The sequence below is a fragment of the Dermacentor silvarum genome, chromosome 3 (assembly GCF_013339745.2).
Source record: "Dermacentor silvarum isolate Dsil-2018 chromosome 3, BIME_Dsil_1.4, whole genome shotgun sequence".
Lineage (NCBI taxonomy): Eukaryota > Metazoa > Arthropoda > Arachnida > Ixodida > Ixodidae > Dermacentor > Dermacentor silvarum.
Window position 1 is genome coordinate 223,581,463 of NC_051156.1, and position 22,654 is coordinate 223,604,116.

At 41.2% G+C, this 22,654-nt stretch overlaps 1 protein-coding gene across 1 annotated transcript in view; it reads right to left on the reverse strand.

Annotated features, from left to right (window-relative positions):
* Nucleotides 1–22,654, reverse strand: part of LOC119446765 (TELO2-interacting protein 1 homolog) — a 48,194-nt gene that overhangs the window by 18,927 nt on the left and 6,613 nt on the right. The window contains exons 8-16 of the mRNA XM_049664935.1: nt 19,625–19,833; nt 17,343–17,399; nt 17,100–17,225; nt 14,307–14,423; nt 13,012–13,174; nt 10,663–10,846; nt 9,868–10,001; nt 4,147–4,312; nt 1,554–1,664 (exon numbers count right to left, since the gene is read on the reverse strand). Coding sequence (XP_049520892.1) covers nt 1,554–1,664; nt 4,147–4,312; nt 9,868–10,001; nt 10,663–10,846; nt 13,012–13,174; nt 14,307–14,423; nt 17,100–17,225; nt 17,343–17,399; nt 19,625–19,833 — 1,267 coding nt within the window. The remainder of the gene's footprint in view (nt 1–1,553; nt 1,665–4,146; nt 4,313–9,867; nt 10,002–10,662; nt 10,847–13,011; nt 13,175–14,306; nt 14,424–17,099; nt 17,226–17,342; nt 17,400–19,624; nt 19,834–22,654) is intronic.

A 22,654-nucleotide genomic window follows, 5' to 3' on the forward strand; every position in this document is an offset into this window, starting at 1 on the left:
TTGGAGGTGATGTTGACGGCATACAACAGTCGTGATGTAATGTTAAATGTCACCTTGCCTGCACCACTTGTTTTTGTCCACGTAGTACTGCGCCAGTATGGGATCCAGTTGCACCCATTCCCTGCCTCCTCTCTCTCTACTCCCTCTCTAACATTCCCCAAACCTCTTTCCTGGACTGTCGTTGCTGTTGCGCGTGAGCATGGAGGAAAGCGTGGCAGCTCCTGCAATGCTTTTGCGGGGGGTCACGCCTAATTACGGCATCCAGAGGGCATTGTTGCGGCCCTGTTCTACAGAAATGTCGTTTACGTCGTCCATCTGGTCTCCCGCACCATCATGTGTCTCTCAACCACCCCCTGACGTCGGCGGCGGCATGCATGTTAAACCATTCTTCATAAAGGGTGCTCCCCGGCCAAAGCGTTGAAAAGAAATTTGTTTTTCAATGGGGATTTCTTTATGTATATATATACAGAAATAATTTTTTTATTAAGGAAGCAACACGTGTATCTTATAAACATGCAATCATATATGTTTATTCAAATTTTTTTCATGTTTCGTAATCTCTAGCTATGTCTAAGCACTTGGGTGTACACAAGTTCCCTTGTTGTTTTTGCATAACCGATAATTTATGATTATTTATTTATATCTTCATAAGGTCGCATTGTTGTGTTTTTCATCGCCCAAATTTGACTCTTAACCTTTATAGTGCCGTGCCCAAGCAAAGTCATGTTTTCGGCACTCTCCCCGTCTTTCCCGATAATTCATGAACATAGAAGATACATAGGCTGGTTGCGCCATCTATACAGAAGTTTGTTAAACTAAAACTGTATGGAAGGTTTTATTTTTATAGGACAGATAGTGCAACAAAGCTTCTATTATCTGTTGGTGCATGTGTCTTGTTTTTTGCCATAGCTGATCAGCACAAAAGGCCCTATGCTTTTGGAACGATCCAGGAATTCAATAACCTTTTGTGAACTTGAGTCAATGGACTTCAAGTTGGTTATGAGGTGTCTTCAAGTGACAATGAAAGCAACAAATATGCCATGTTGCCTGTGGGACAGTAATTATTCTAATTAAGATTATTAATTAGCATGCTTTCATTCCCACTTGAATATTCAGATTAAGAAACTTTTAAAATGTTCAGCAACATATTGCTAATAAATATTATTTGCATTTACAGCCTGCTATTGTATTACTTGGACAGAAATTAAATTTGTTGCACTTTGGAAAAGCTCCAGCACACAGCAGGCGGGAACGTCTGGCACCCAAAGGGTTAACATATTGTTGAGTTATGAGTTATACAAGTTCTTGCATTTTGAGCATTAGAGGCAATATTTAATTTCTATTTTGAGCATCACAACATTACTAATTTCTAGTTACATCATGTATGACATGAAAAGGGCCTTTGTAACAGCCCTCAGCCACTGGTTTACAGCAGAACTTGCTTTATTTGGGTAAAAAAAAAAGAACAAGAATAACAATGAGGATAATGCATATTAAAAAAAAGCCCACATAAAGCAAGTGACAGTAGACACTTCTCCAAAATGTGTACGGACCGTTTTAGGTGCCGCAGGAAACCAAGTGTTCAGGTACAACACTATGCTTGCGAGGACCTTCAAGAATGGCAGCGCATTATCTTTGTGGCAGAAGTCAAGTGCATTCAATACCTGTAATGAAAAAACAATTTTGTGACGGAGCATGAGCACATTCAAGCAACTAGGTGCAGTAGGTATACTAATAAATAAATAAATAAATAAATAAATAAATAAATAAATAAATAAATAAATAAATAAATAAATAAATAAATAAATAAAAGTGACATGCTTTGAGTTACCAATAGTTAAGGGTTTCTGGTTTTATGTTTTGAAAATTCAATATGCTTTTCTTTTTATATACCTTTTGCTCTCATGACAGCTTACTAGCATTTTTTGGTGAATCTTTACATAAAAGTTTGCCCGTTTCATCAGTAATATCTTTTGATAAGCATAAGTTATAACCATTGTTCTTATTTTTTTTTCCCCCTTCATGAATAACCACTGTGCACATGGACAGCTGTGGTCAGATTCCCTTTTTACTGGGGAAGAATTACTGTTACGTTAATGGTGCACAGAGAGTGAGGTTGAGGAAGTGTGATCCTAGGGCTTATAGAATCATCAAACAAATCATGCAATAAAGCGGGCATACCAAAATGTGCGATGACAAGCATTGCAACATTATCATCATCAGCCTATATGATGATGATGATCACTGTGCACATAGACAGCAGTAGTCAGGTTCCCTTTTCACTGAGGAAGAAGTACGAGACAGTTTTAGTATTGCGGAAATGGCACAACGCTAAATGCAAAAAAATAGCGGGGTCAGACTGCGCATGCTCAGAACGCTATTTCAGTTTTGCGCGTAGCGTGCGTCTGCTATTTTTCGAATATAGCGGAGACGCTAAACGCTCGCAAAGTTTTTAGCATTGCAAACATGGCGGCACCCTCGGAATTGACGGCTGCCACTTCGCAGAAATCGTCTTGTCCTGCTGCCTTGTAGGACTAGCTGATTTACGAATAAATGGTGCTGCTGGTTTTCGCTCCGGGTATTCTGGCTTCGGTAACGGCCCACGGTCGATAAGACAACGTTGTTTTCGCTGTCGATTCTAGGTAAGCACACTCCACATGCACAGCGAAAGCGTAACTCTGCCTGTAAACACTCGTCAGACTGAGGCAAGAAATCTTAAAATTATTGTTGCCCAATTTATTTTATTAATAGTTGTTTACGTGCTTCAATTGTCTTAAACTTACTAACAGCGCCCAATACGTCTCAAAGTTGTTACCGATTAATTTCCGTGCCCGAGCGCTTGACTATGCAGGCTCTTTTCAAGGCTTGGCGTGGATCCACGCGGCTAGTTTGATTGTCGAGCTGCTCAGTTTGCTGCTTTGACTACTCGCAGCTAGATGGCGCAGCAAAGTTTTGCGCTTAGCGGCGCATCGTTGTCTTACGCTATACTAAAACTCTTTCGAACAGCGTTTCGCAAAGATTTACCGTGCGTAACACGCTAACGCAAACATTTTCCACAATACTAAAACTCTCTACTGTTACGTTAATGGTGCACAGAGAGGTTGAGGTGGTGTGATCCTAGGGCTTATACCATCATCAAAGAAATCATGCAATCAAGTGAACACACCAAAATTGAAAAATAGAGGCTATTAAATACAGCGAGTAGTGTATGTTTACGTGCAGTAAAAGTGAAGGTAGATATTTACAATGTAGTGAAGACCATTTATGTAGGAGTTATTCATATGCCCTAACTTGGTCTTGAAAGAAAGAAACGTTTAATCTCAATCTTGATACAGTCAAACCTCGATGTAACGAACCTCAATTTAATAAAATTCGCGATGTAATGAACTATTTTTATTTCCCAATCTTAGTTTCATTAAATCAATGAAATCTCAAATTAACAAAATTCGCGATATAATGAAGTTTTTCGCTGCAACTACAACTTTGTTTTATCGAGGTTCGACTGTAATACTCAATTTATGATTCAATAGTGCACGTGTTACTTAATTCAATAATGTGTACCAATCTGTGTCAACTGAGCCTAGATAAATGGAAAAGTGAGGCAAGATATACTGACACGTCTTGATTTACGTCATACCATGCTCTGCAAGTGTTATGATCAATCCCACTCTCGCAGAGTGGCTGTGCAGAGACCTAAGAAATTCTGTAGGCTGCATTTTTTGCACACAGCTTTCTGCAACAGTTTTGCACTGATGTGCCACACTGTGCAATGCCCACACTAAAACAGTGGCTGCTTGTTAATGTCACAACATTTCTGCAGCCCGCTGTGTCAGTCAGTGCACTTTGCAATGACAAATGTAAGATAATTTTCGGTGAAAAATGCACACGCCCATGAATTTCAGTTATGATGTACATCTCTGCTGCACCTTGCCGATTGGGGCACATATCCCTGCTAGTCCCTAGGCATAACAAGCCAAGCATTGCGTAAATAACTAATTTAGGATGAGAGCTGAATATCCAGCCTGATGAGACTGAAATTGAAACAAAATGTTCAATTAGTCTCTCTGCACAATCAAACTGATGTGTTCAAGCCTATATGGTAGTCATTATATACCTTCAAATAATGCCTAAACTAAAGAAACTTGCCTCGTAACCAACATCCTCCAAAAGGCCAATGCTTCCTCTGTCACTATGCTTAGCCAGAGCCTGCACAATCCGTGCGACGTCGCCATGAGACCTCGGATGCCTAAGCTTGAACAGCACTGTGTTGGCAATGTAGTCAGTGTTTTGCTGGATAAGTTCTGAAATAGAACTGAGAGTGAAGATTAACACAAGGATTAATGTGGCTTTGCTGCAATCTCAGAAAAGAAATACGGCAAGCATAGAACATAAAAATGAAGTGACACAGGTCAGAAACAATCCAGGACAGTAGTGTGTCGTAAAGCCAAACCCTTATATGGGCCACTTTTCCAACACAGAATGCACTCTTGACTACAGCTAAATGAGGTGAACCACAAAGTAAAATAGTGCAACAAGCCTGGACTTCACACATGGGACCTGCTCAACTTACTGGCAGATGTAGTGCTATGTTTAATGTCTCTTCACCTGTCCGCGTTAAACCCCCCCTTTCACTTTCACTTTATTCGCAATTACAGTTTTTCTTACAAAGAAGAAAACTAATGGTTAAGGTTTACAAGCATGCACCTGCATCTGACAGAAACCCTTAACCCAGTACTACAGGATGTGGCAAAAGTTCTTGCACTCAAATAAAAACCCATAAATATGGTTGCAATGCACTGTAACAAAATCACTTTTATTAACTTAATTTGTTATGCTCTACAAATACAAATCTACTTTTCCAAATGTCTACATTTTGTGTGAATGCAAGCCTTCAGTCACTTCAAAAATGCATCTATGGCGGCACGGATGTAGCCTTCATCTAATTCACTCCCTGCTTTCTCTCATGCCCGACAAAGAGCAGCCAAATTGCGGTGAGGAGTAGAGCAGAATGTGCTTTTTAACACAGACGAGACTGCATAGTCGAGCGAATTTAGATTCAGGCTGTTTGGGGGCCACTCTAAAGTGTAAATGAAATCAGGGAAGTTTTTTATGCACCATTGTTGCACTGCCTTAGCCTTGCGAGCTGGAACGGAATTTAGCTGATGGGTTCACTGATGATTTCCGAAGTAGATTCTGCCCATGGCAGGACCTCCTTCTTAAGGACATCTACCAGATAATTAGCGCTGTTCACTATGGCTCCCTGTTCCAAAAAACCAGCGGCATTTTTCCAACAGAAGTAACTGCGCCAAGAACCATCACTAATTGAGGGTGAAAAACTCTTGAGGCAATTTTTCCACTGACGGCTTATTTCGAGGGTTCCACTTCCTGTCAATACCCTATCATTTGGTGGTTTAAAAACTGCTTGATATTGAACACTGCCTCGTCTGTGAAGAGAATGCTGTGTTGGCATGCCGTGCTGCTGAAAGATTTGTGCAGGTCCTTGCATCTTATGACTCTGGTCTCCTTCGTGTTCTCTGCGAGTCTATAAGCTTTCTGAACTTTTTACTTGTGCAGCTTCTCTCTCACAATTCTTCGGGCGGAACGTTCAGAAATTCCTTCGGTTCGGGCCACTTGGCTTTTTTACAACTAATTTCTGGAGAGTGGGGGAACTTTTGTTGCATCCTGTATATGCATAGGGTTGTTCGTTTTCAGGTTTTATATTTTTTAAATTCGGGCGGTAAAAATCGGGTGCTATTTTTCAAGCTGATAATCGGGGGATAATCGGGTTTTTTGTGGAACCATTTTGAAATTCGGGTTGCTTTCGGGTTAAATTTACAAATGTACTAAGTAATACATTACATTCGAAGTTTCTTTTTATATCGGAGGATATCACAAGCTCCTTAGCGCTAATGCATTAAAACTAGGGATCTGTTTCAAGCTGGTAATCGCGGGGACATCAAGGTTTTCTAGCAAAAGATACTCCGAAGTTCGGCGTTTGTTTGGAAATTAACAAATAATAATGACAGTAAAGAGCATTGATAACTTCTAGGAAATTAAAAATTTTATTCACGAAAAGCTGGTCATTGATTTTTTTTACACATCCTTGTTAACATACATTCATACATGTTAACATGTATGTATGTATGAATTCAACATGTTAACATACATGTTTCGCATGCATGTTAACATGCATGCGCAACATCCGAGACCTGTCCGATCTTTGAACATATCTCGGCTGAGAGAAAGTTCTCTCGACATCACAGCTTCCAATAGGTAGGCACAACTATGTCAGTGCAGCATTTGCCAGCCTGGGGTAGTGAGCGGTAGACTTATGCCAGTACTCAATGAGTTAGACAGCTGTGTTAGTGGGGCTTGCTTCCAGCAAGTACTGGTTTAACTTGTCATGAAGCAAATCCGTGTCGTCCACGGAAATGAAGAGAGGTCACGGTGAGTTACTAACTCAGAGTTAGGCGTTGGGCAGTTGGTTGAGAGCCGTGTACATCCACAGTGTTGCATGCAGCTTGTGAAATGAACTATAGATCACTGGAGTTCACTTAAGCCAGTAGGATCTAACCTCGTTGTCTCAAAGCAGGGTAGCTAGTGCGTGCGTGTGCACGGCAAACTCTGTGCAGCGTAAAAAAATAAGGTGGCATGCGATTTTGATATTCAGGGAGAAATCGGGTTTAACCCGATCCTCCTGAAACATTAGAGCAAAAGGTATAAAGTAACAGCTCGAAAGGAACAAGGACGACAAAGGAACGAAGACCACAGGACAAGCGCTGCAAACAGCGCTGCAAGCGCTGTTTATTACAAGAAAACCAGCCTTTTTTATACATATACTCAGAAAGCATGCGCACATCAAACACTCGCTAATCACAATCACAATCCCAATTTTTCTTTCAGGAAGTTTATTTCTTGCTCCGATAGTAGAAGAGAAGGCGAACTGACATAATTGTCACCTTCATTGCTGATCCAAAAGGCCTCTAAAATTTCTCTTTCCTTCTTAAATTTTCTTCTTAGAACTGATCAAGAGGGGTTTAGCCACCACGTGTATTAAGGCAGCATTAAATAAGTCGTGTGAGCATGAATGTGAGCGTAGCCTGATGAATCAGCTAGCAAAGGTTAAGAGATGCAGGCTCGATTGTGCGAGACAATCCTGCAGAGGAAAAATAGAACCACGCAACAAAGAAAAGAAACAAGACAGGAGACCAGTGCATGTTGTTCCGTACTTACACAAGTTATCACACAATCTTGAGAAAATTTCAAATACTAGGTATAATGTTATCTTGTTTTTCAACGCCCCTTGCAAGCTGTCTTCGATTTGTGCACGCATGAAACATGCAGCCCCCCGCTTGCACTAACAATCACAAGACCAGTCTTTTGTGCAATTTCACGAGTAATGTAGTATATCAGATTCCCTTGAATTGTGGAAAAGTTTACATAGGTCAAACTGGACAATGTTTCAATGAATGTGCTCGTCAACACTGCAATAACGCAAAGAAGGGATATGGTAGCCATTTAGCTGACCATTGTAAGAAACACGCATGATGTTTAATAAAACGAAATTTTTACGAAAAGCAAAATCCAAGAAAGAAAGAGAAATTTTAGAGGCCTTTTGGATCAGCAATGAAGGTGACAATTGTGTTAGTTCGCCTTCTCTTCTATTATCGGAGAAAGAAATAAACTTCCTGAAAGAAAGATTGTGATTAGCGAGTGTTTGATGTGCACATGTTTTTCGAGTAGGTATTAAAAAGGCTGGTTTTCTTGTAATAAACATTCCGTTGGCAGTCAGCGCTTGTCCTGTGGTCTTCGTTCCTTCGTCGTCCTTGTTCCTTTCATGCTGTTACTTTATACCTTTTGCTCTAATCATGAACCAATTAGCCCTCATTAAATCGGGTGAAATGGGTTTTACCTGAAAACGAACAACCCTATATATGCATTCTAAACACCATGTAGCTCCCTAACATGCATTGCTATAATAGAGAATACTTTATTTTTATTTCATGAACTACATTGAACAAATAAAACAATACATAGCTTATGCTGTATGGATATACACATACATAAACTTTATCAAGTTTACTCTACCAATAACTGCAGCAATATAAAAAAAAAAGCACTGAACAAGTTATGATAAGTTTCAATAATGATAATAACACCATTTTAAATTTTTAGCAGGTGTAAAGACGAAGTGCACTTGGCCTCAGGCACTCGCACAGCTAACACGGGGGAGAAGACGAAGTAAAAATAAAACAGGTGTTCTGGCAGCCGGCCGACTGTCTGGTTCTTTACAGCAAGTTATACAACATTTTACATAGCCACAATGCAACATAAACAAAATATTAAGCAAATCAGTGCATATTTTTTTACAACAAGGTATGCTAAAGATGCACTTGTGCACAGAAAAGCCGTAAAAACTGTAGTTAGGTGAGAGTAATCCATGAGTAAGATATATATCTTGAAACCTCTTCATGAAAATGCCAGCTTCACTTGTTTTAGTATGCAATCATTCTTATTTAGAATAACTTAGGTAAATCTGGTATTTTGGCCTTTGTGAATGATACTTTGTTCTTAAATTTGCTCATTAGAGCCCTGCTCTAAACGGTAAGGAACCATTAATCTGTCGTGACTCAGTGCATGTAGAAAGCTCCATGCACACTTGCTGCAGCGGCTCATTGGCTATACTATAGCATTCTTCAGCTAAGGCCATGGGTTTGGTTTCGGGCCATGGTGGCAACATTCCAATGGGAGCAGAATTAAAAAATGGCCATGTACCGGGGAGCACGGTAAGTAAGCCCAAGTGGCCAAGATTAATCCAGAGTCTCCCCTACAACATCTCTCATAGACTGTGTGTTGCTTTAGGCAGTTAAACATAATCAATCTGGATGCTTCATGCATTGCTCACTGGAACCTGTACCATGTCTTCTCCCATGGGCAAGATTACTGAAGAAAATGTCACTGACATGCTTAGATGAAACATTATACACCCTTCAGCAACTTATTGGCTTAATAAGAAAACATCATTAAACTCAAGTGGCAAAATTGACAATAGCTGTAACTGATGCAGCCAGTGAATTGAATTAGATTGCAATGTTTCACTGTACCAGTGGTGCTTCCACATAGCGCATAAGATGCCAGAGCAAGCCATTATATATAATAAAGATGACAAGTGGGCCATTTTTGTCAATGTGGTTGTGCTCACAACTTTTAAGCAAGCTGGCATGTTTTCATGTTTGATCTGTTTCTAGCTTAGCTAGAATAAATGTTTGCAATGAGTGCTGCTTTAGATCGACCAGCTGATAAGCAGTACGAGACACACAGGAGGTATGCAACAGCTGGGCTATAACAGGTCTTTAGATTTGTTGCGATGACTAATCATAGGCGACCTTCAACGTGAATGTAGCTTTAAACAGAACATGCTGCTGGGCTAGTTGGTTCATACTTGCAGGTTTAAGAAGTGCACACCTTAAGACTGAACAAAAGAAGGCAGACACAGGACAAGCGCTTGTCCGTCTTAAGGTGTACACTTGTTAAACCTGCAAGTTTACACTATTGCATAAACATTAATTACTAGTGTTTATCTCTATAGGTCCGCCACTGATGCAGCTGAGTCTCTTTAGCCATCAAGTTTAAAGCCACATGAGGTTAAGGATTACTTTAATGTAAGCCGACCGATATTACAAAAAAAGAATATGTAATAACACTACTGCATTTACAATTTGATGCTACTCAGTTCTAACCAGTGAGTAAAAACTTGACAGATAAAATCTGTAACATATCAGGATGCATAAATTTAAAAGTAAGAAGTCAGCATGAACGAAAGTCTGGTGGCAGAATGCAGTTGTGGCGCCAACGCTAGCCACATACCTGTAACCACAAGCTTTGGCCACTTGCCACAAAGTCGTGCATGCCACATGAGAAACCAGGTAGTTCTGGCTGTCGGCCTTTTCTAACAGTGGGCAAAGGCAAATCCTCAGCAGGGGATGGAAGTCACTGGAAAGCTGCAAGAAAGGCCACCAGCATGTGTAGAGACATCGTGGGAATCAGCCCAAGGAGGACAGATTTGTAAAGAAAAAAAATGCAAAGCACAAATTAGAAGAACATTTCCGAATGTTCACAATGGTTGGCAATCCCAGGTATGTGCACGAAAGCTGTAGATCCCGTCAGCAGCTTTGCTGCACTTACCACTTTCTGTACACAACACTCGTACATGGCCTCTCAACTATGCATACACTTTTTGCGTTTGAACCAGTCACTGTTGCACATGTCGCTATGCTTTTTTAACTTCGAAAAGCTTCAAATATGCTTCAAGATGACACCCCATGATTGTGATGTATGAGCTACAGACATGGTAATTACTGCTGGATATCTTATTGAAAGACGCACACACTCTGTTCTTACAGTCCAGTGTTTGCACCGCGCATTCTTTCTTGTGTGTGTGCGTTGTTTTTTTAAGCATGCAGCAACCACAAGCAGCTTTACTTGATGCCAAAGGTTGCATGAAGTGTCCTTGTACATTTCTCAGCCAAGTCTGGAAAAGCTGTGTTTCTTTCCTTTTTTTTTCTTTCCCAATTTCTTTTTTCCAATTGTTCTTTTTTTCCACCGAGAAAGACTGAGAAAAATGTGGCACACGTAAGATGCACGACTGTTGAGGCTTCTCACCTGAGAAAGCATTGCTACTGCATCTAGCAGCAGGCAGCTCTGCAGAATATTTGAATTCATCTTGTCCAGTGGCAGAATACAAAGTGAATGCTGCTGCATGGCATCCACTGTACTTTCATCTCCTCCTGGTCCACTCAAAGGCAAGTCCCAAAGGCTCTCAGAAATAAAGTACTCGAGCAGTGACCTGAAAGGAGGCCTGCATTTACCCTGAATGTGACGACTAACACATCTGCACTGCTTTATCTTTTAAACTTGGCTTTGCTAAAACAAATAAAGTGAATAAGTTAAGAAGGCAGTTGGTAAACAGGTTCTAGTGCGTTACAATGTTGCATCCAGATACCAAGAGTAGCTTCAAATTTACTTGTGAATTTTAGCTAAGGAACATCATAGACTATGGCTGCACATGTTTACTTCTGAAAAGAAATGTTTAGTGCTAGTTCGATGCAGTGGAGACAACTTAAACTTGACTGTCATCAGAAATCTGCTTACATCTAAAATTTATAGAAAGCAACCACGACAGCAAGCACAATTTATTCGTTTGTACTGTGTGTATAATGAACATAGGAAAAGTATAGGAGTAGTGCTAGGTTGACCCATATGCTGCATCCTAACAGTGTTTTATGTATGTAGGCATTAGCTTGGCAAACTATCAAGGCAGGTCAGCACAGTTTCATTTCAGTGCCTGTTCCTGCATTAATTAGAAAAAAAGAAAGAAGTTCAAATACTATATGGAGTATGCCTTCTTTTCAATTTGCCATTCAAAGTGCTCTGCAGCCTGACCACCCTATAGCCCTGCACAAGGCTATCAAGAGTGCTCCAGCACTACTTACAAGTCCTGATGTTATTAGGCACACAAGATACACCACACTTACGCATTTTTGGTTCTCACTATGTTATTTGAATGGCAGTCAGTGGTTCCCACGTTCAGATTATTTCCATATGCTACAGGTTGCACCTGAGCTTGCAGGCCAAGCAAAATGAGAATGTTTGGATTCCACAGATGTGATAAGATAACTTGTGTCAGTGAGTTTCAAATTCATTGCCAAAGTGGCAGATGACTAAAGTGGCTGTGTGGTTGCAGAAAGGCAGAAAAACCACAAATCATCTTCCACTTCAACTTGAAAGAGTTTGCTTAGGCCAAGATGTCAGCGAAATGGACAAGTATGTAAAACAAGACCTAACTATTGTTAGTTGGGGAATGCAGTGCAAAGAAGACAGGGACAAAAGAAAAATGGAGCTATTGTCCCGTTTTAAATGAAATGTTGCAAGTTAAAGCGTGAAATGCCAACTTCCCCAATTCTACACCCTGTTGATCATCTCCCGTCTTTCCCTTCTTTCAAAGAGATTACACAGCTGCCATGATGCCCATGTTGGTGATGCAGTTAATGCAAAGCTCACACACACACTTTCTCTTAACACATCCTTTATGTAAAGCAGCCACTAAGACTTTGATGCTCCACGGCCGTGACAATGCAGGAGTTTTGTGGCTTCTATACTTTTACAGTAATTGAGCCCTGCATTTTATTTAAAATTGAGTGCTGCAGCCCTCATGTTCATTAAGGTAATCATACTGCATTCGTTTATTCTGAGTGTTCATCAAAATTACAGCCATTAAAAGTGTGCTCGCTTATAACGAAACGTCAGCAGCCACCTGATGTAGAATTTAATCAGCCTCTAATACAAATTGTTGGTGTGTGGCACTGCATCAGATTATTACTAAGGCTTAGTCATTGACAGCAAGACTTTCTATCCAATGCTTTGTGTACAGTACAGCCTAGCCTTCTTATTTTACACCATGGGCTCTTGCCTGGCTCAAGCTGATGAGCAACGTTAAATACAACCAGTACCAGCTGCAGGCTGAAAGAAAAAACAATCTTAAACTACCCCAGTATTTTGTTCTATGCCTGCTGCATGCCAGAAAGGCACAATGGTCATGCTACCAAGGTAGCTCTCACGATAAATACCAGAGTCTCGTATAACAGTGCAACAAAACAAGCAGCATTGCTTCATCAAAGCTAGGGGATTGTTACAAATCTAGGCAGCTCCTTGAAAAATAAAGTAACCAACAGCATTTTCATCCAGTGATGTGAAATGATTACTAAAAAAAGATGATGATGATAAAAGACTGCAGTAGTGAAAAACTGAATAAAAAGACAATACAGCAGTGCAATGTAGCCTTTAAATGTAACTTCTCATGGCATGAAGTGGAACTGAGGAAAAGGGGAAGTATTACAAGCAGCAGTTCACCAGAGCTGTGCTAGTAATCAGTAATTCAGTGCAAAAGCAATGTCTACAACAGTAAATCACTAAAAAACCAACTACAGCTCAGTGACTTAGAATTATGCATACCCAATAAAGCCAGAATCTTCAAGCTTAGAGCAAGCTTGTTTGCCTTCATTGCCTTCAGTAAGTGACCGCAGTACATTGGTGAGTACTAAGATAGCTTGCTTCCTGTGCCTGGCCGACTCTTCTATCTTGTGGCGTAGAGTGTCTGTCAACATCATTATATCACCTGTTGGAAATGAATCAGGCATAAGTTGTGAAAAGACAAGTTGCTCCTTTTCTAACCTCAGAATAAAAATTATAAATGTATGAGTACAACAAAGACAGAGTACTCTGCCACAAAAGTAACAAGGCTTCATCCGGCTTGTCTTATTGCAAATGTAAGTATTCAACATGAGCAAGAAATGATGACATAAGTAGAGGTATGATGCTGCTTTGCAGTGCATGCAATAAGATTTTAAGCGTCTTCACCTAATCAGGAGTATTTGCAACCTACAATAAACAGAAGGCTAAAGAAAAGACTCACTGATAAGTTTTCATTGTGAAACCTTTAAGAAAGACCTATGCTTTATCATAATGAACATAAAAATATCAAAGCCCCTTTCCTAAAGAAAGATGGTTGAATGCAAAGCTTTCACCCATGCAAACTGAATCAAAGTGAAAGTCCAAAGCCAACAACCACTCAACGAACCCAAGAAATGCTGAGCGACCCATTGCGATGCCTATGTGATTTTATTGCTTGTTTAGAATTGTATTTTTTGAACTTTGAAGTTGAAAGAAGACACATTTCATTAAGTTGCATAGCCTTTATTTTAGATCATGTAGCCATTGATTACATGCACACACTCACACTTTCACTCTACACTTGCACAATATTGCCTTGTGATTGCTGTGGTAGACGGTCAGAGGCTCTTCCATTGCCGATACACGGGATCAGCCTTACGGGCACTATTGCACTCGCGCTTACGTTCGCGTATGGCAGCCTCTTCTTCCGCCATGCGCTGCACCAGCGGCCTACTCATGGTGACGGCTGGGAATGCATTGCGTGACGCGCGTAATGCAATGCAGATATATACACTTCGTCTGGGTAGCGTGGCATTGCAGTTCCCATTGTTCTTATCGGTACAACTGCAAATGTAGACTGTAGTGCTTAACGATGTGTGCGCAGATAGTTCCATTGTGTAAGTTGGCTTTCCTGTAGCACGTTTTTGGCGCTCACGGACGACTCAGTGAGACATGGAAAGCTTCGCTTTAAAAACAGCAAAATTTTTGCAACACAGCAGTTTTTACAAGAAACAGGTCTAATTTTAAAAGGGTAGATTAGCAATGTGAACAAGATAAGCCATAGGCAAAGTACCTACCATAGGTTCCCAACAGCTTGCAAACAATGGTGAATTCTCTATATATGTTCATATTTGTGAAATGCATGAACTGATTACGACAACAATTGATTGCGGGATCAACAGCATTCTGAAAATCTGAAAGAAGAAAACATCATGTTATGTCTTATGATCATTGCTATAAAGGTGCAGTCACGAATATGAATATGCACAATAAAACAAGAAAAGTATGAACTAGATGAAATTAACAAAGAAGTGTAGCATGCATAGCTATAACACAATCCTAAATGTTTCATTGGTGCTTGCTGACTTTCATTCACTTCTGCATCATCGCAAATAATAAATTTATGCGAAGTACTGCAAAACATTTTCTGTACTAATTTGCAAAGTCACATGCTCTCTGCTTTGGCAAGAGAAAATGCTTTAAGATTCAGTGTCAGCTGCCCTTTAGTCTGAGAAGGGTGTTAAGATGAGGCTTTTGAGAATCAAAGTATTGTGCTAACGTAACTCAGCCATAGCTGGTAGTGAAATAAGAGAGTGTATTTATTGCATTTGTTAATGTGTGTTCTGGAAAAATTGTATATACAGGAAACAAAACAGTGAAGGCATCTATAGCTCTACTGATTTTTTCTTTAAGAACACCCTCTTTTATAATTGAATGTGATGTAGGATTCCTGAGAATGCAGTGGTTTTATTATTAAGAAGCTTTTGATAATGAGTGGCTTCATTTGTGGGTTTCGAGAGTTTGGTGTTACTGTGATGTCAAGGTAGGTTGAGCAGAATAATTGTTAGGGTTGTGACAGCTACATTCTGCTTATCAGGTGACTGGAAAAGAGGCTGTGATCAGTCAGTTTATCAGCTGCACTTTTGAAGGTGCGGAGCACACACTGGCTACAATGAAAGGCAGCAATGACCATATAGACTCCTGCAAGGGCCACATTTCTTTTTATCACAATTTTGAGAATGTGTGGCCCTTACACGGTAACAAACCATTTGTTCTAATTTTTTCAACTATGAGTATGAAAACTGCTGTAATCCTCCATGGACCGCCCACCCCTACAAAAGCAAATGCTATCCCTTTTCATAATGAATTTATTCATTCAGTCATGCAAGCTGTGCACTTCGCTACTTGTCTTTGTTATCGCTGCCACTGGTGCCGGCGACTTGCATGCTCTTGCATGCTCCCACAGAGGAACACTGAGGAGCCGGCTCAGTCACAGCCACATCTCGGATGTCAGAGGTCACAGCGCCACTCTCTCCATCTAGTACTAGTGGCATGCAAAAATTCACTGATGAACGCATGCGGCATCAGCACACTGAATGCCCCGATTGATTCTCGGTTGGAATTTCTTTTTTTTTTTCATAATAAGTAATAGAGCTGAAACAGAGTTCAATGCCTGCTGGATAAATCGTGCTGCTTTGCAGCCATCTTCAAATGGTGGTTGAACTGAGTGTCAATAGTCCATCATATGTAGATATGCCTAACAGCACATTCTTGCATCTACAGTGGCAGCCACACTGCACATATCCGACATATTTTCCACATGGCATCATCAGACATCAGTATGTCCATTTTGTACTGTTCAATGACTATGTTGTAAACCCAGCCAATAACAGTTCCTTGTTGTTACAGTTAAAGGGGCCATGACACGGTCATCCAACTATTCTCGGTTTATCATTTAAATGGAGAGCAAAGGGGCCAATATGATTATACACACAAAATAACTGGGCTCTCAGCAAATGTGTTAACCTGAAATTTCAATTCAAGATGGCTGCCTCTAAGCCCCTCTCACCGAGCAATCGCCATTTTGATATGGCTTGTGTGATGTCAAGTGTGGGACCACCACTGTGTTGTCTGCTCCAAAACCACATCGAACACCCTTTTCTCTACACGCTCTGGTACTCAAAGGTCTAGCAAGGGTGTGAAAGTTGCATAGCGCCCACAATTTTTTCACTCATGCAATAAAAATGGCCCAAACCAGAGAACGTCTGTAGAAACCATCTCAGGCTGACTGCTAAGACGCTCATGCGAAAATGTAAGCCACGCACAACGCACTTTAGTTTGCCATCTGTCATGTGTTGCCAGATTGCTGCACAGTTCAACTGCGATATAAAGAAAATTCGGAATGTGGGATCTGTACAACTTGGCAAGCAATGTGTAATTCATGCTCGAAAGTTTGGTGTCATGGCCCCTTGTAAAGAGAATATGCTGTAGTGTGCTTTGATACATGTGCTAACACTGGGTGTCAGCATGCAGAAAATGTGTTCCCTGCTGTTGCCACAAGATTTACAAGCCTACTTACACTACTTGCAAAATCTGCATTTCTGCATCTAGGATTAGCTAAGCTTAACCAGCAACTAGCATAAAGTATTTTGTTGTGGAACACAAATGAGAGGAGCCAGTATGTAGCTGGAAATTGGTGGATTGCAACATGTTCTGTACATGCTTTGCCAACTTTCACGGTGGATTGTTCACAGGCACATGCTTGAAATGTGGTGAGTGGAAAAGAGTGCAAGAACAGAATGTGTGGTGTCCCCAGTGCAAGAAATGTCCTGCGCTATGTCATTGCAGGATGCTTCAGTTGGCATTTCTAAGTTAACAAGATCCTCTGCACCCTCCCTCCCCGCCCCTGCTTCAACACCCTGCATACAAACAGAACAAGTTACAAGTGTGCTCGCAGGCATTGCTATGAGACATGTAGGACATTTAAGCTGGCCTTCATATGGCGGCAAATGAATGCCAGCTCGCTTTTACATGCCCCTGTCTCACAATAATACATGTCCTGCAAGCTCGTTACATTTTGGAATGCATACCTAGGCAGGTCGCCTGCTCAGCAAGGAGGTTCAATTTCCCAGTGTCAAACTCGGAGAGTAAGAAAAGAACGCCGAAGAACCTCTGGGAGACAGCTGGTGATACAAGTATATTGGCTATTCTTGTTCCTGCATTGGCACAAGGACAGGTTACTTTAATGAACACCAAAGAAGAGATAATGCGCCTGCACATGACACTACTTGTATTTGCGCTCAATGCAAACGGATACACAAAACCATGCTCACGGAATATTCTCAGGTAGCCACACAGCAACTTTACCAAATTAAGCTTTTCATTTTCACCTGAAATAAAAGAACAATACTATTACATCAATGCTCCTTTCAGTTTGCACAAGCAGTACCACATGAATAATGTACTCAGCATACAACACAGCTCCACTTAAAGCAGATGTATCAGTATCAACTGAATTTCTTAAAATATAAACAGAAAAAAACACGTCAGAATAACCAAATGTGAAACCCTGAAGAGGAAATAGAAGTGATAACAAGAAGTGAACACCAAAATATGCTCACTTGCAATGACCGTGGGTCCAATAACCGAGGTCCTAAAATTAACTATACTATGCCTCAACATAATTGGGTAAAAAGGAAGACGTGTGCAACCATGTTGAAACAGACAAAATGGAGTCCACTATGCTAGTGTAATGCAATTGGTAGAAGTTTATTTTCTTAAAAGTGAGTTAGTCTGCAAAGGCGTATAAGAAACTTATAGCTCAACTATAAAAAAAATTGAGAAGTCACCCAAAGACAGAGGCCACCTATATTTATTTTGGGTAACCTTTTTTGGACTGCATAAAGAGCCTAGCTTCAAAAAGTGCAGATACAGAGCAGCTTTTGTGCAATATTTTGTTTGAAATACAAGTTGATGCACCAAGAAAAGGTAGGAAAAAATAGATGCTTTTGATACTAAAGCCCGAATACCATCACTACCACTCATCGGTGATGACACAGAACTCGAAGTTTGACCTGCGAGATTCTACAGTGTCCATGCTGATGCGCGGTGCACTGAAAATCTCGGAAGCCATCATCTAGGATCTGCATCGCGTCTGCTAACCACCAGGTGCATGCATTGTCTGTTAAGGTGCTTTTTTAAGACTGCTGATAAATAAATTAGACGATAACCAGCCCTGCAGCTTCACCAAGATTGCTTTGATAGTAAAGTCGAAATCACTTATAACAATATTCAAGTGCCAAGAAAATCCCATTGTTATAACTGATCATTCCTATAATCAGGTTCCACAAAAAGCACATGAGACAAACATCCAAACATTTTAATTAGACAGAAAGAAGTACAGTCGGATGTAACATATAGTAGTACTTATAGTACAACCGTCAAAACACGTCAGTGCTTTAAGTACGGTAGGGCTTATAGCACTACCGGTTTTACCAATACTAGGATGTAGCAATGAGCAGCTGTGGCACCCTGAACTTTTGTGTGTGTTCTATGGTGAAATAAAGAGCTTACTACAATGCCCCCATGCCACATTATCAATTATAACAATTGAATCTGGCTTTAAAGAAAAAGAAAAGCAACATGCATTAAAACAAAAGCGAGCCGCCACACAGCATGCATTCACTGCATTGCCCTACGCATCACTAGCTTCGCGCATCACTCTACAGTCTCCCTTTCATCCCTCTGATACATGAGTTGACTGCCCTGACATTGGAGGAGTGAAAGTGGGTCGGGAGACCAGCACACGAGTCTGGCGATGTATTGGGCTATGCGACGAAAGCGTGCCATGCGGGGTACGTGGCTCTGAGGTGGGTGTGGCGAAGGTGTGTAGTGGCTAGCATTTTTTTTTTCTTTTTCAGAAATTTTTAATTCTTTCCTTTCGCTGAACCCACCCAACAGCCACAGTTAATTGTTATAACTGATAATGTGGCATGGGAGCATTGCAGGTAAATGGTTTATCTTGCATAAAACACTTCCAAAAGTTGATGGTGCACTGGCTTCTCATTGTCATACTAGATGCTATATTGTTAAAACCAATATCTTTATGCAAGTGGGTTCGACTGTATATACTAAACGTTTATAACTGTCAATGCGGTGAGGTGAGTTAGTTGGTTGCTGGAGCTCACATTCATGCTTGCAGCCAATTTTTGACTGATTCAGAAAGTAGAATTTTGTTGCAGTTGGCGTTTGAGATTTAGGAGAGAAAGGGGGGTCGTGCAAGTCCAAAGTCCAAAAGATGTCTACTAGTTATCAACAAGATGCTGCACATACAACTTTTGAAAGTCAGTATCCATTTGTTTTGAATGCTATCAAAAGACTTGAGTGTAAGTGAAAACTGCAGACTTGAATGATCTCTGCGAAGACTTCAGCATCAACTAAAGACTGTATTTGGATATCCTTGTAGGCCTCTTCAGTACTAGTTCACTTTCAGCTGGCACTGTTCTTGGCATACATCTACTAACAGTTTTCACAGATCTAAAATATTTTTTTAATTTACAATCATAAGCTACACAAACAAGTGGGTGGAAGATAACAGAAAGTCTGCTGGACTTACTCCCAGTATGAAATATCCGTGGGAACTTTCCCAGCGTCCTGTGAAAGTCTTCTTCAAGAATCTCAGTCAAGGATAATGAATCAAGAGCTAGCATCTGATTTGCAACTTTATCAAGAACTGAGAGACTTTGAATGGACACCCTTTCACTGTCATCGGCACTCATTGCCAGCACCATTTGGAGGACTGTCGGGGTTAAGATTTCCAGTGAGCTATAGAAAAAATAAAAGTCAAAGCAGACAATAATTTAACAACACAGGATAAAAGGACCCGTAAGTTGTAAGCACTGACCAACACAAATGAGGAGAATAAGCACGAACTGTTACATCATCAGTTTTATTTCAATGGTACCAGAGCCTTGTTCGGCTTTTATAATGCTGTAGTAGTGGGGATTAGGAAGAACTAGTATGCAGAGTATCCACATAATTGTGTTACAGTCGAATCCCGCTACAACGAAATTCACGGGACATGCAAAAAATTTCGTTGTGGCGGAATTTCGTTGACACGAAATTAGCATGTATATATGTATGCCAAATGACAAAGCAGCGAACAAAACCGAAACCATCGGCCGGGAAATCTTCGCGATGGCATGGGGGCAAAGGTTGAGATGTACCGAAGGCGGTCAATAAAGTGGCAGCTTAACAAGAGAATGCATTTAAACTGCTGTTGCAGCATTTTTCGTACATTGCAGCCGACGTCAAACCCAACGCGCGTGTCTGGCCGATCGCGAAACACTCAATTTGCGGCACATGCACCGTCGCAATGAAGCGGTTTGAATTATCATAATTTCACTGCATATTTATGACAAAGTCGGCACACTTGGCATGCTTGCCCTTACTGGAACATTTATTTCCAGAAGTCACTCAGCCTGGATTTCTTAAGCTTCACGGCAAGCAAAGGCATTACGCGAGTCTCACAGTCCAGTAAAAGAGCCATCGCAATGTCACTGTCGTGGGCTCTGATAACATTTCTGATGAGGTCAAAAGGATACATAGTCATTTCAAAGCAGTCGTCAGAGTCAGTGTGTCTAGTGGATTGTTATTTTCCCCAGACGACGAGACGTTGGCATCATGTTGACAACAGCGGCCGCCGTATCTTGAAAGCAATCTGCGACGTGCACAAAGTGCGTGCCCCCGCGGGCCTCATCTTCAAAGCGATCCGCGATGTGGGCAAAGTGCAAATAGTGCTGGTAGAGTCATATGCGCTGTGCTTTCGATGTTTAGTTTGCGTTGAAGCGAGAGACGGCCCGGAGGGCAATTCGCTCGCTGCTATTGCTATGCCTCCTCACTCCATTGCATTGAGCGAGATGTGTTCATGTTTATAAGTTTATACGGCTGATAAAACTACTATCCTTAGTTCGTATAGCTGTCTACTAATCTGCTATCGTAATCAATGCTTCACCTTTAGGGCAAAACTGTGAAATTTGTTCCTTCCGCTTTCTGTGTCGGCGATCATATGTGCCTTCACCTCAAGAGAGAGAAATTTACGCTTCTTCGTTGGCATAGCCATTTCGACCGGACACACACCACAGAAAACGGCAGCGATTGTGGTGAGCCCGTGCAGACTCGCGCAGGCATGTGATGACCACGCGTGGCTATAGATTGCAGCGGCTTAAATCGGTACTTTGAATTTGATTTTGTTCGCGAAAACCTCGTTCAAGTGGACATATGATCGTCACAGTTTTGGAGGGACCTTTCAATTTGACTACGTGGCAGTTCCAATTTCAGTTCAGTCCCAGTTTCGTTCTTGAAAAGTTTGTTGAAGCGGAAATACCGAATAAAATGCCTTCGTTATGAAGATACTTTTTTTCTATTACTTTCTATGGTCATCTGATGGGGAATCGGAAAATCTTCAATGTGGCAGAAATTTCGTTGTAGAGGCGTTCGTTATAGGGGGATTCGACTGTAACAGTATATTTAACGCAACACCAAGACACATCAAAGCTTATATGACAAAATTCTCATTCGTGAGCTCAATATATTGGCCTTTCAGCCCTACTTGTGGGCCAGCCATGCCATAGTGCATTTTTTCCTTTCTCCATTCATATGATGCCACTCAGGCTTTCTTGCAAAACACAGTGTTGACCCTCTCCCCCTTCCCAATACCCCCTTCCTCCATAAAGGCAACTGGCCTGCAATGATATGGAATGGCAGTAAGGCACATCACGAGGTAGAACAACACTTGCTGGCACACTAAACGTGCATCAGCAGGGCGGACTATGTCTGAGCCACCGAAAGTATTACAGGTGCTTGAAACCTTTAATTCTGACCAACTTTAGGACTGTGCATCCTCCAAACATGCCTCACCAGACGCCCATGGCAAGCAGTAGAAAGGTAGAGCCATCCACTCACTGTTGCCTCACTACAAGGGAAGCGACATGCAACTTGTATAGGGAAAACAGCTGCTGGCAGTTGAAAGTAGGGCCTGAGCCCTTTAGATGACTCCTCTGCATGACTCATCATTGACAGATAATGTTTTGACAACAGTACTAACTTAGTGGCACACAAGAACAGGATGATATGTCAGAAGTCACTGCTGGACCAGAAGAACCCTCTGAAACTGGAGAGTTCGGTCCCTATGATGATGCAGATGCAACTTGCCACTGCCCTTGGCTCACAACAATGACACCTAAGATGTTTCTAACATGGATGCTGTTGCTGCTAGTAGTGTGCCAGCTTTCACTGACAGCAGTGCTCTGTTTTGAAAGTCATGGGCATGTCACCATAGGGTGCTCCCTGATCATAAGACTGTCACCAGGTGGTGCGACTTCCCACAAGTTCCATTTCTATCCTGGATGGCAGCCATAAATCTTCCCGAACAGTATACCCCAACTATGCCAACCAGCATTGTTTTTTCTTTCTTCCAACAGAGCCACAGAGGCTGTACTGTTTTGCAGTGCCTTGTACTGAATTCCCAGATGGAGAGTGAGTGCTGTGAGTGAGCAAGCGTGCGTATGTGTATGCATGCGTAAACACACATAGGCATTGTTTTGACTTTAAAGGGACACTAAAGGCAAATACTAAATCAAGCTAA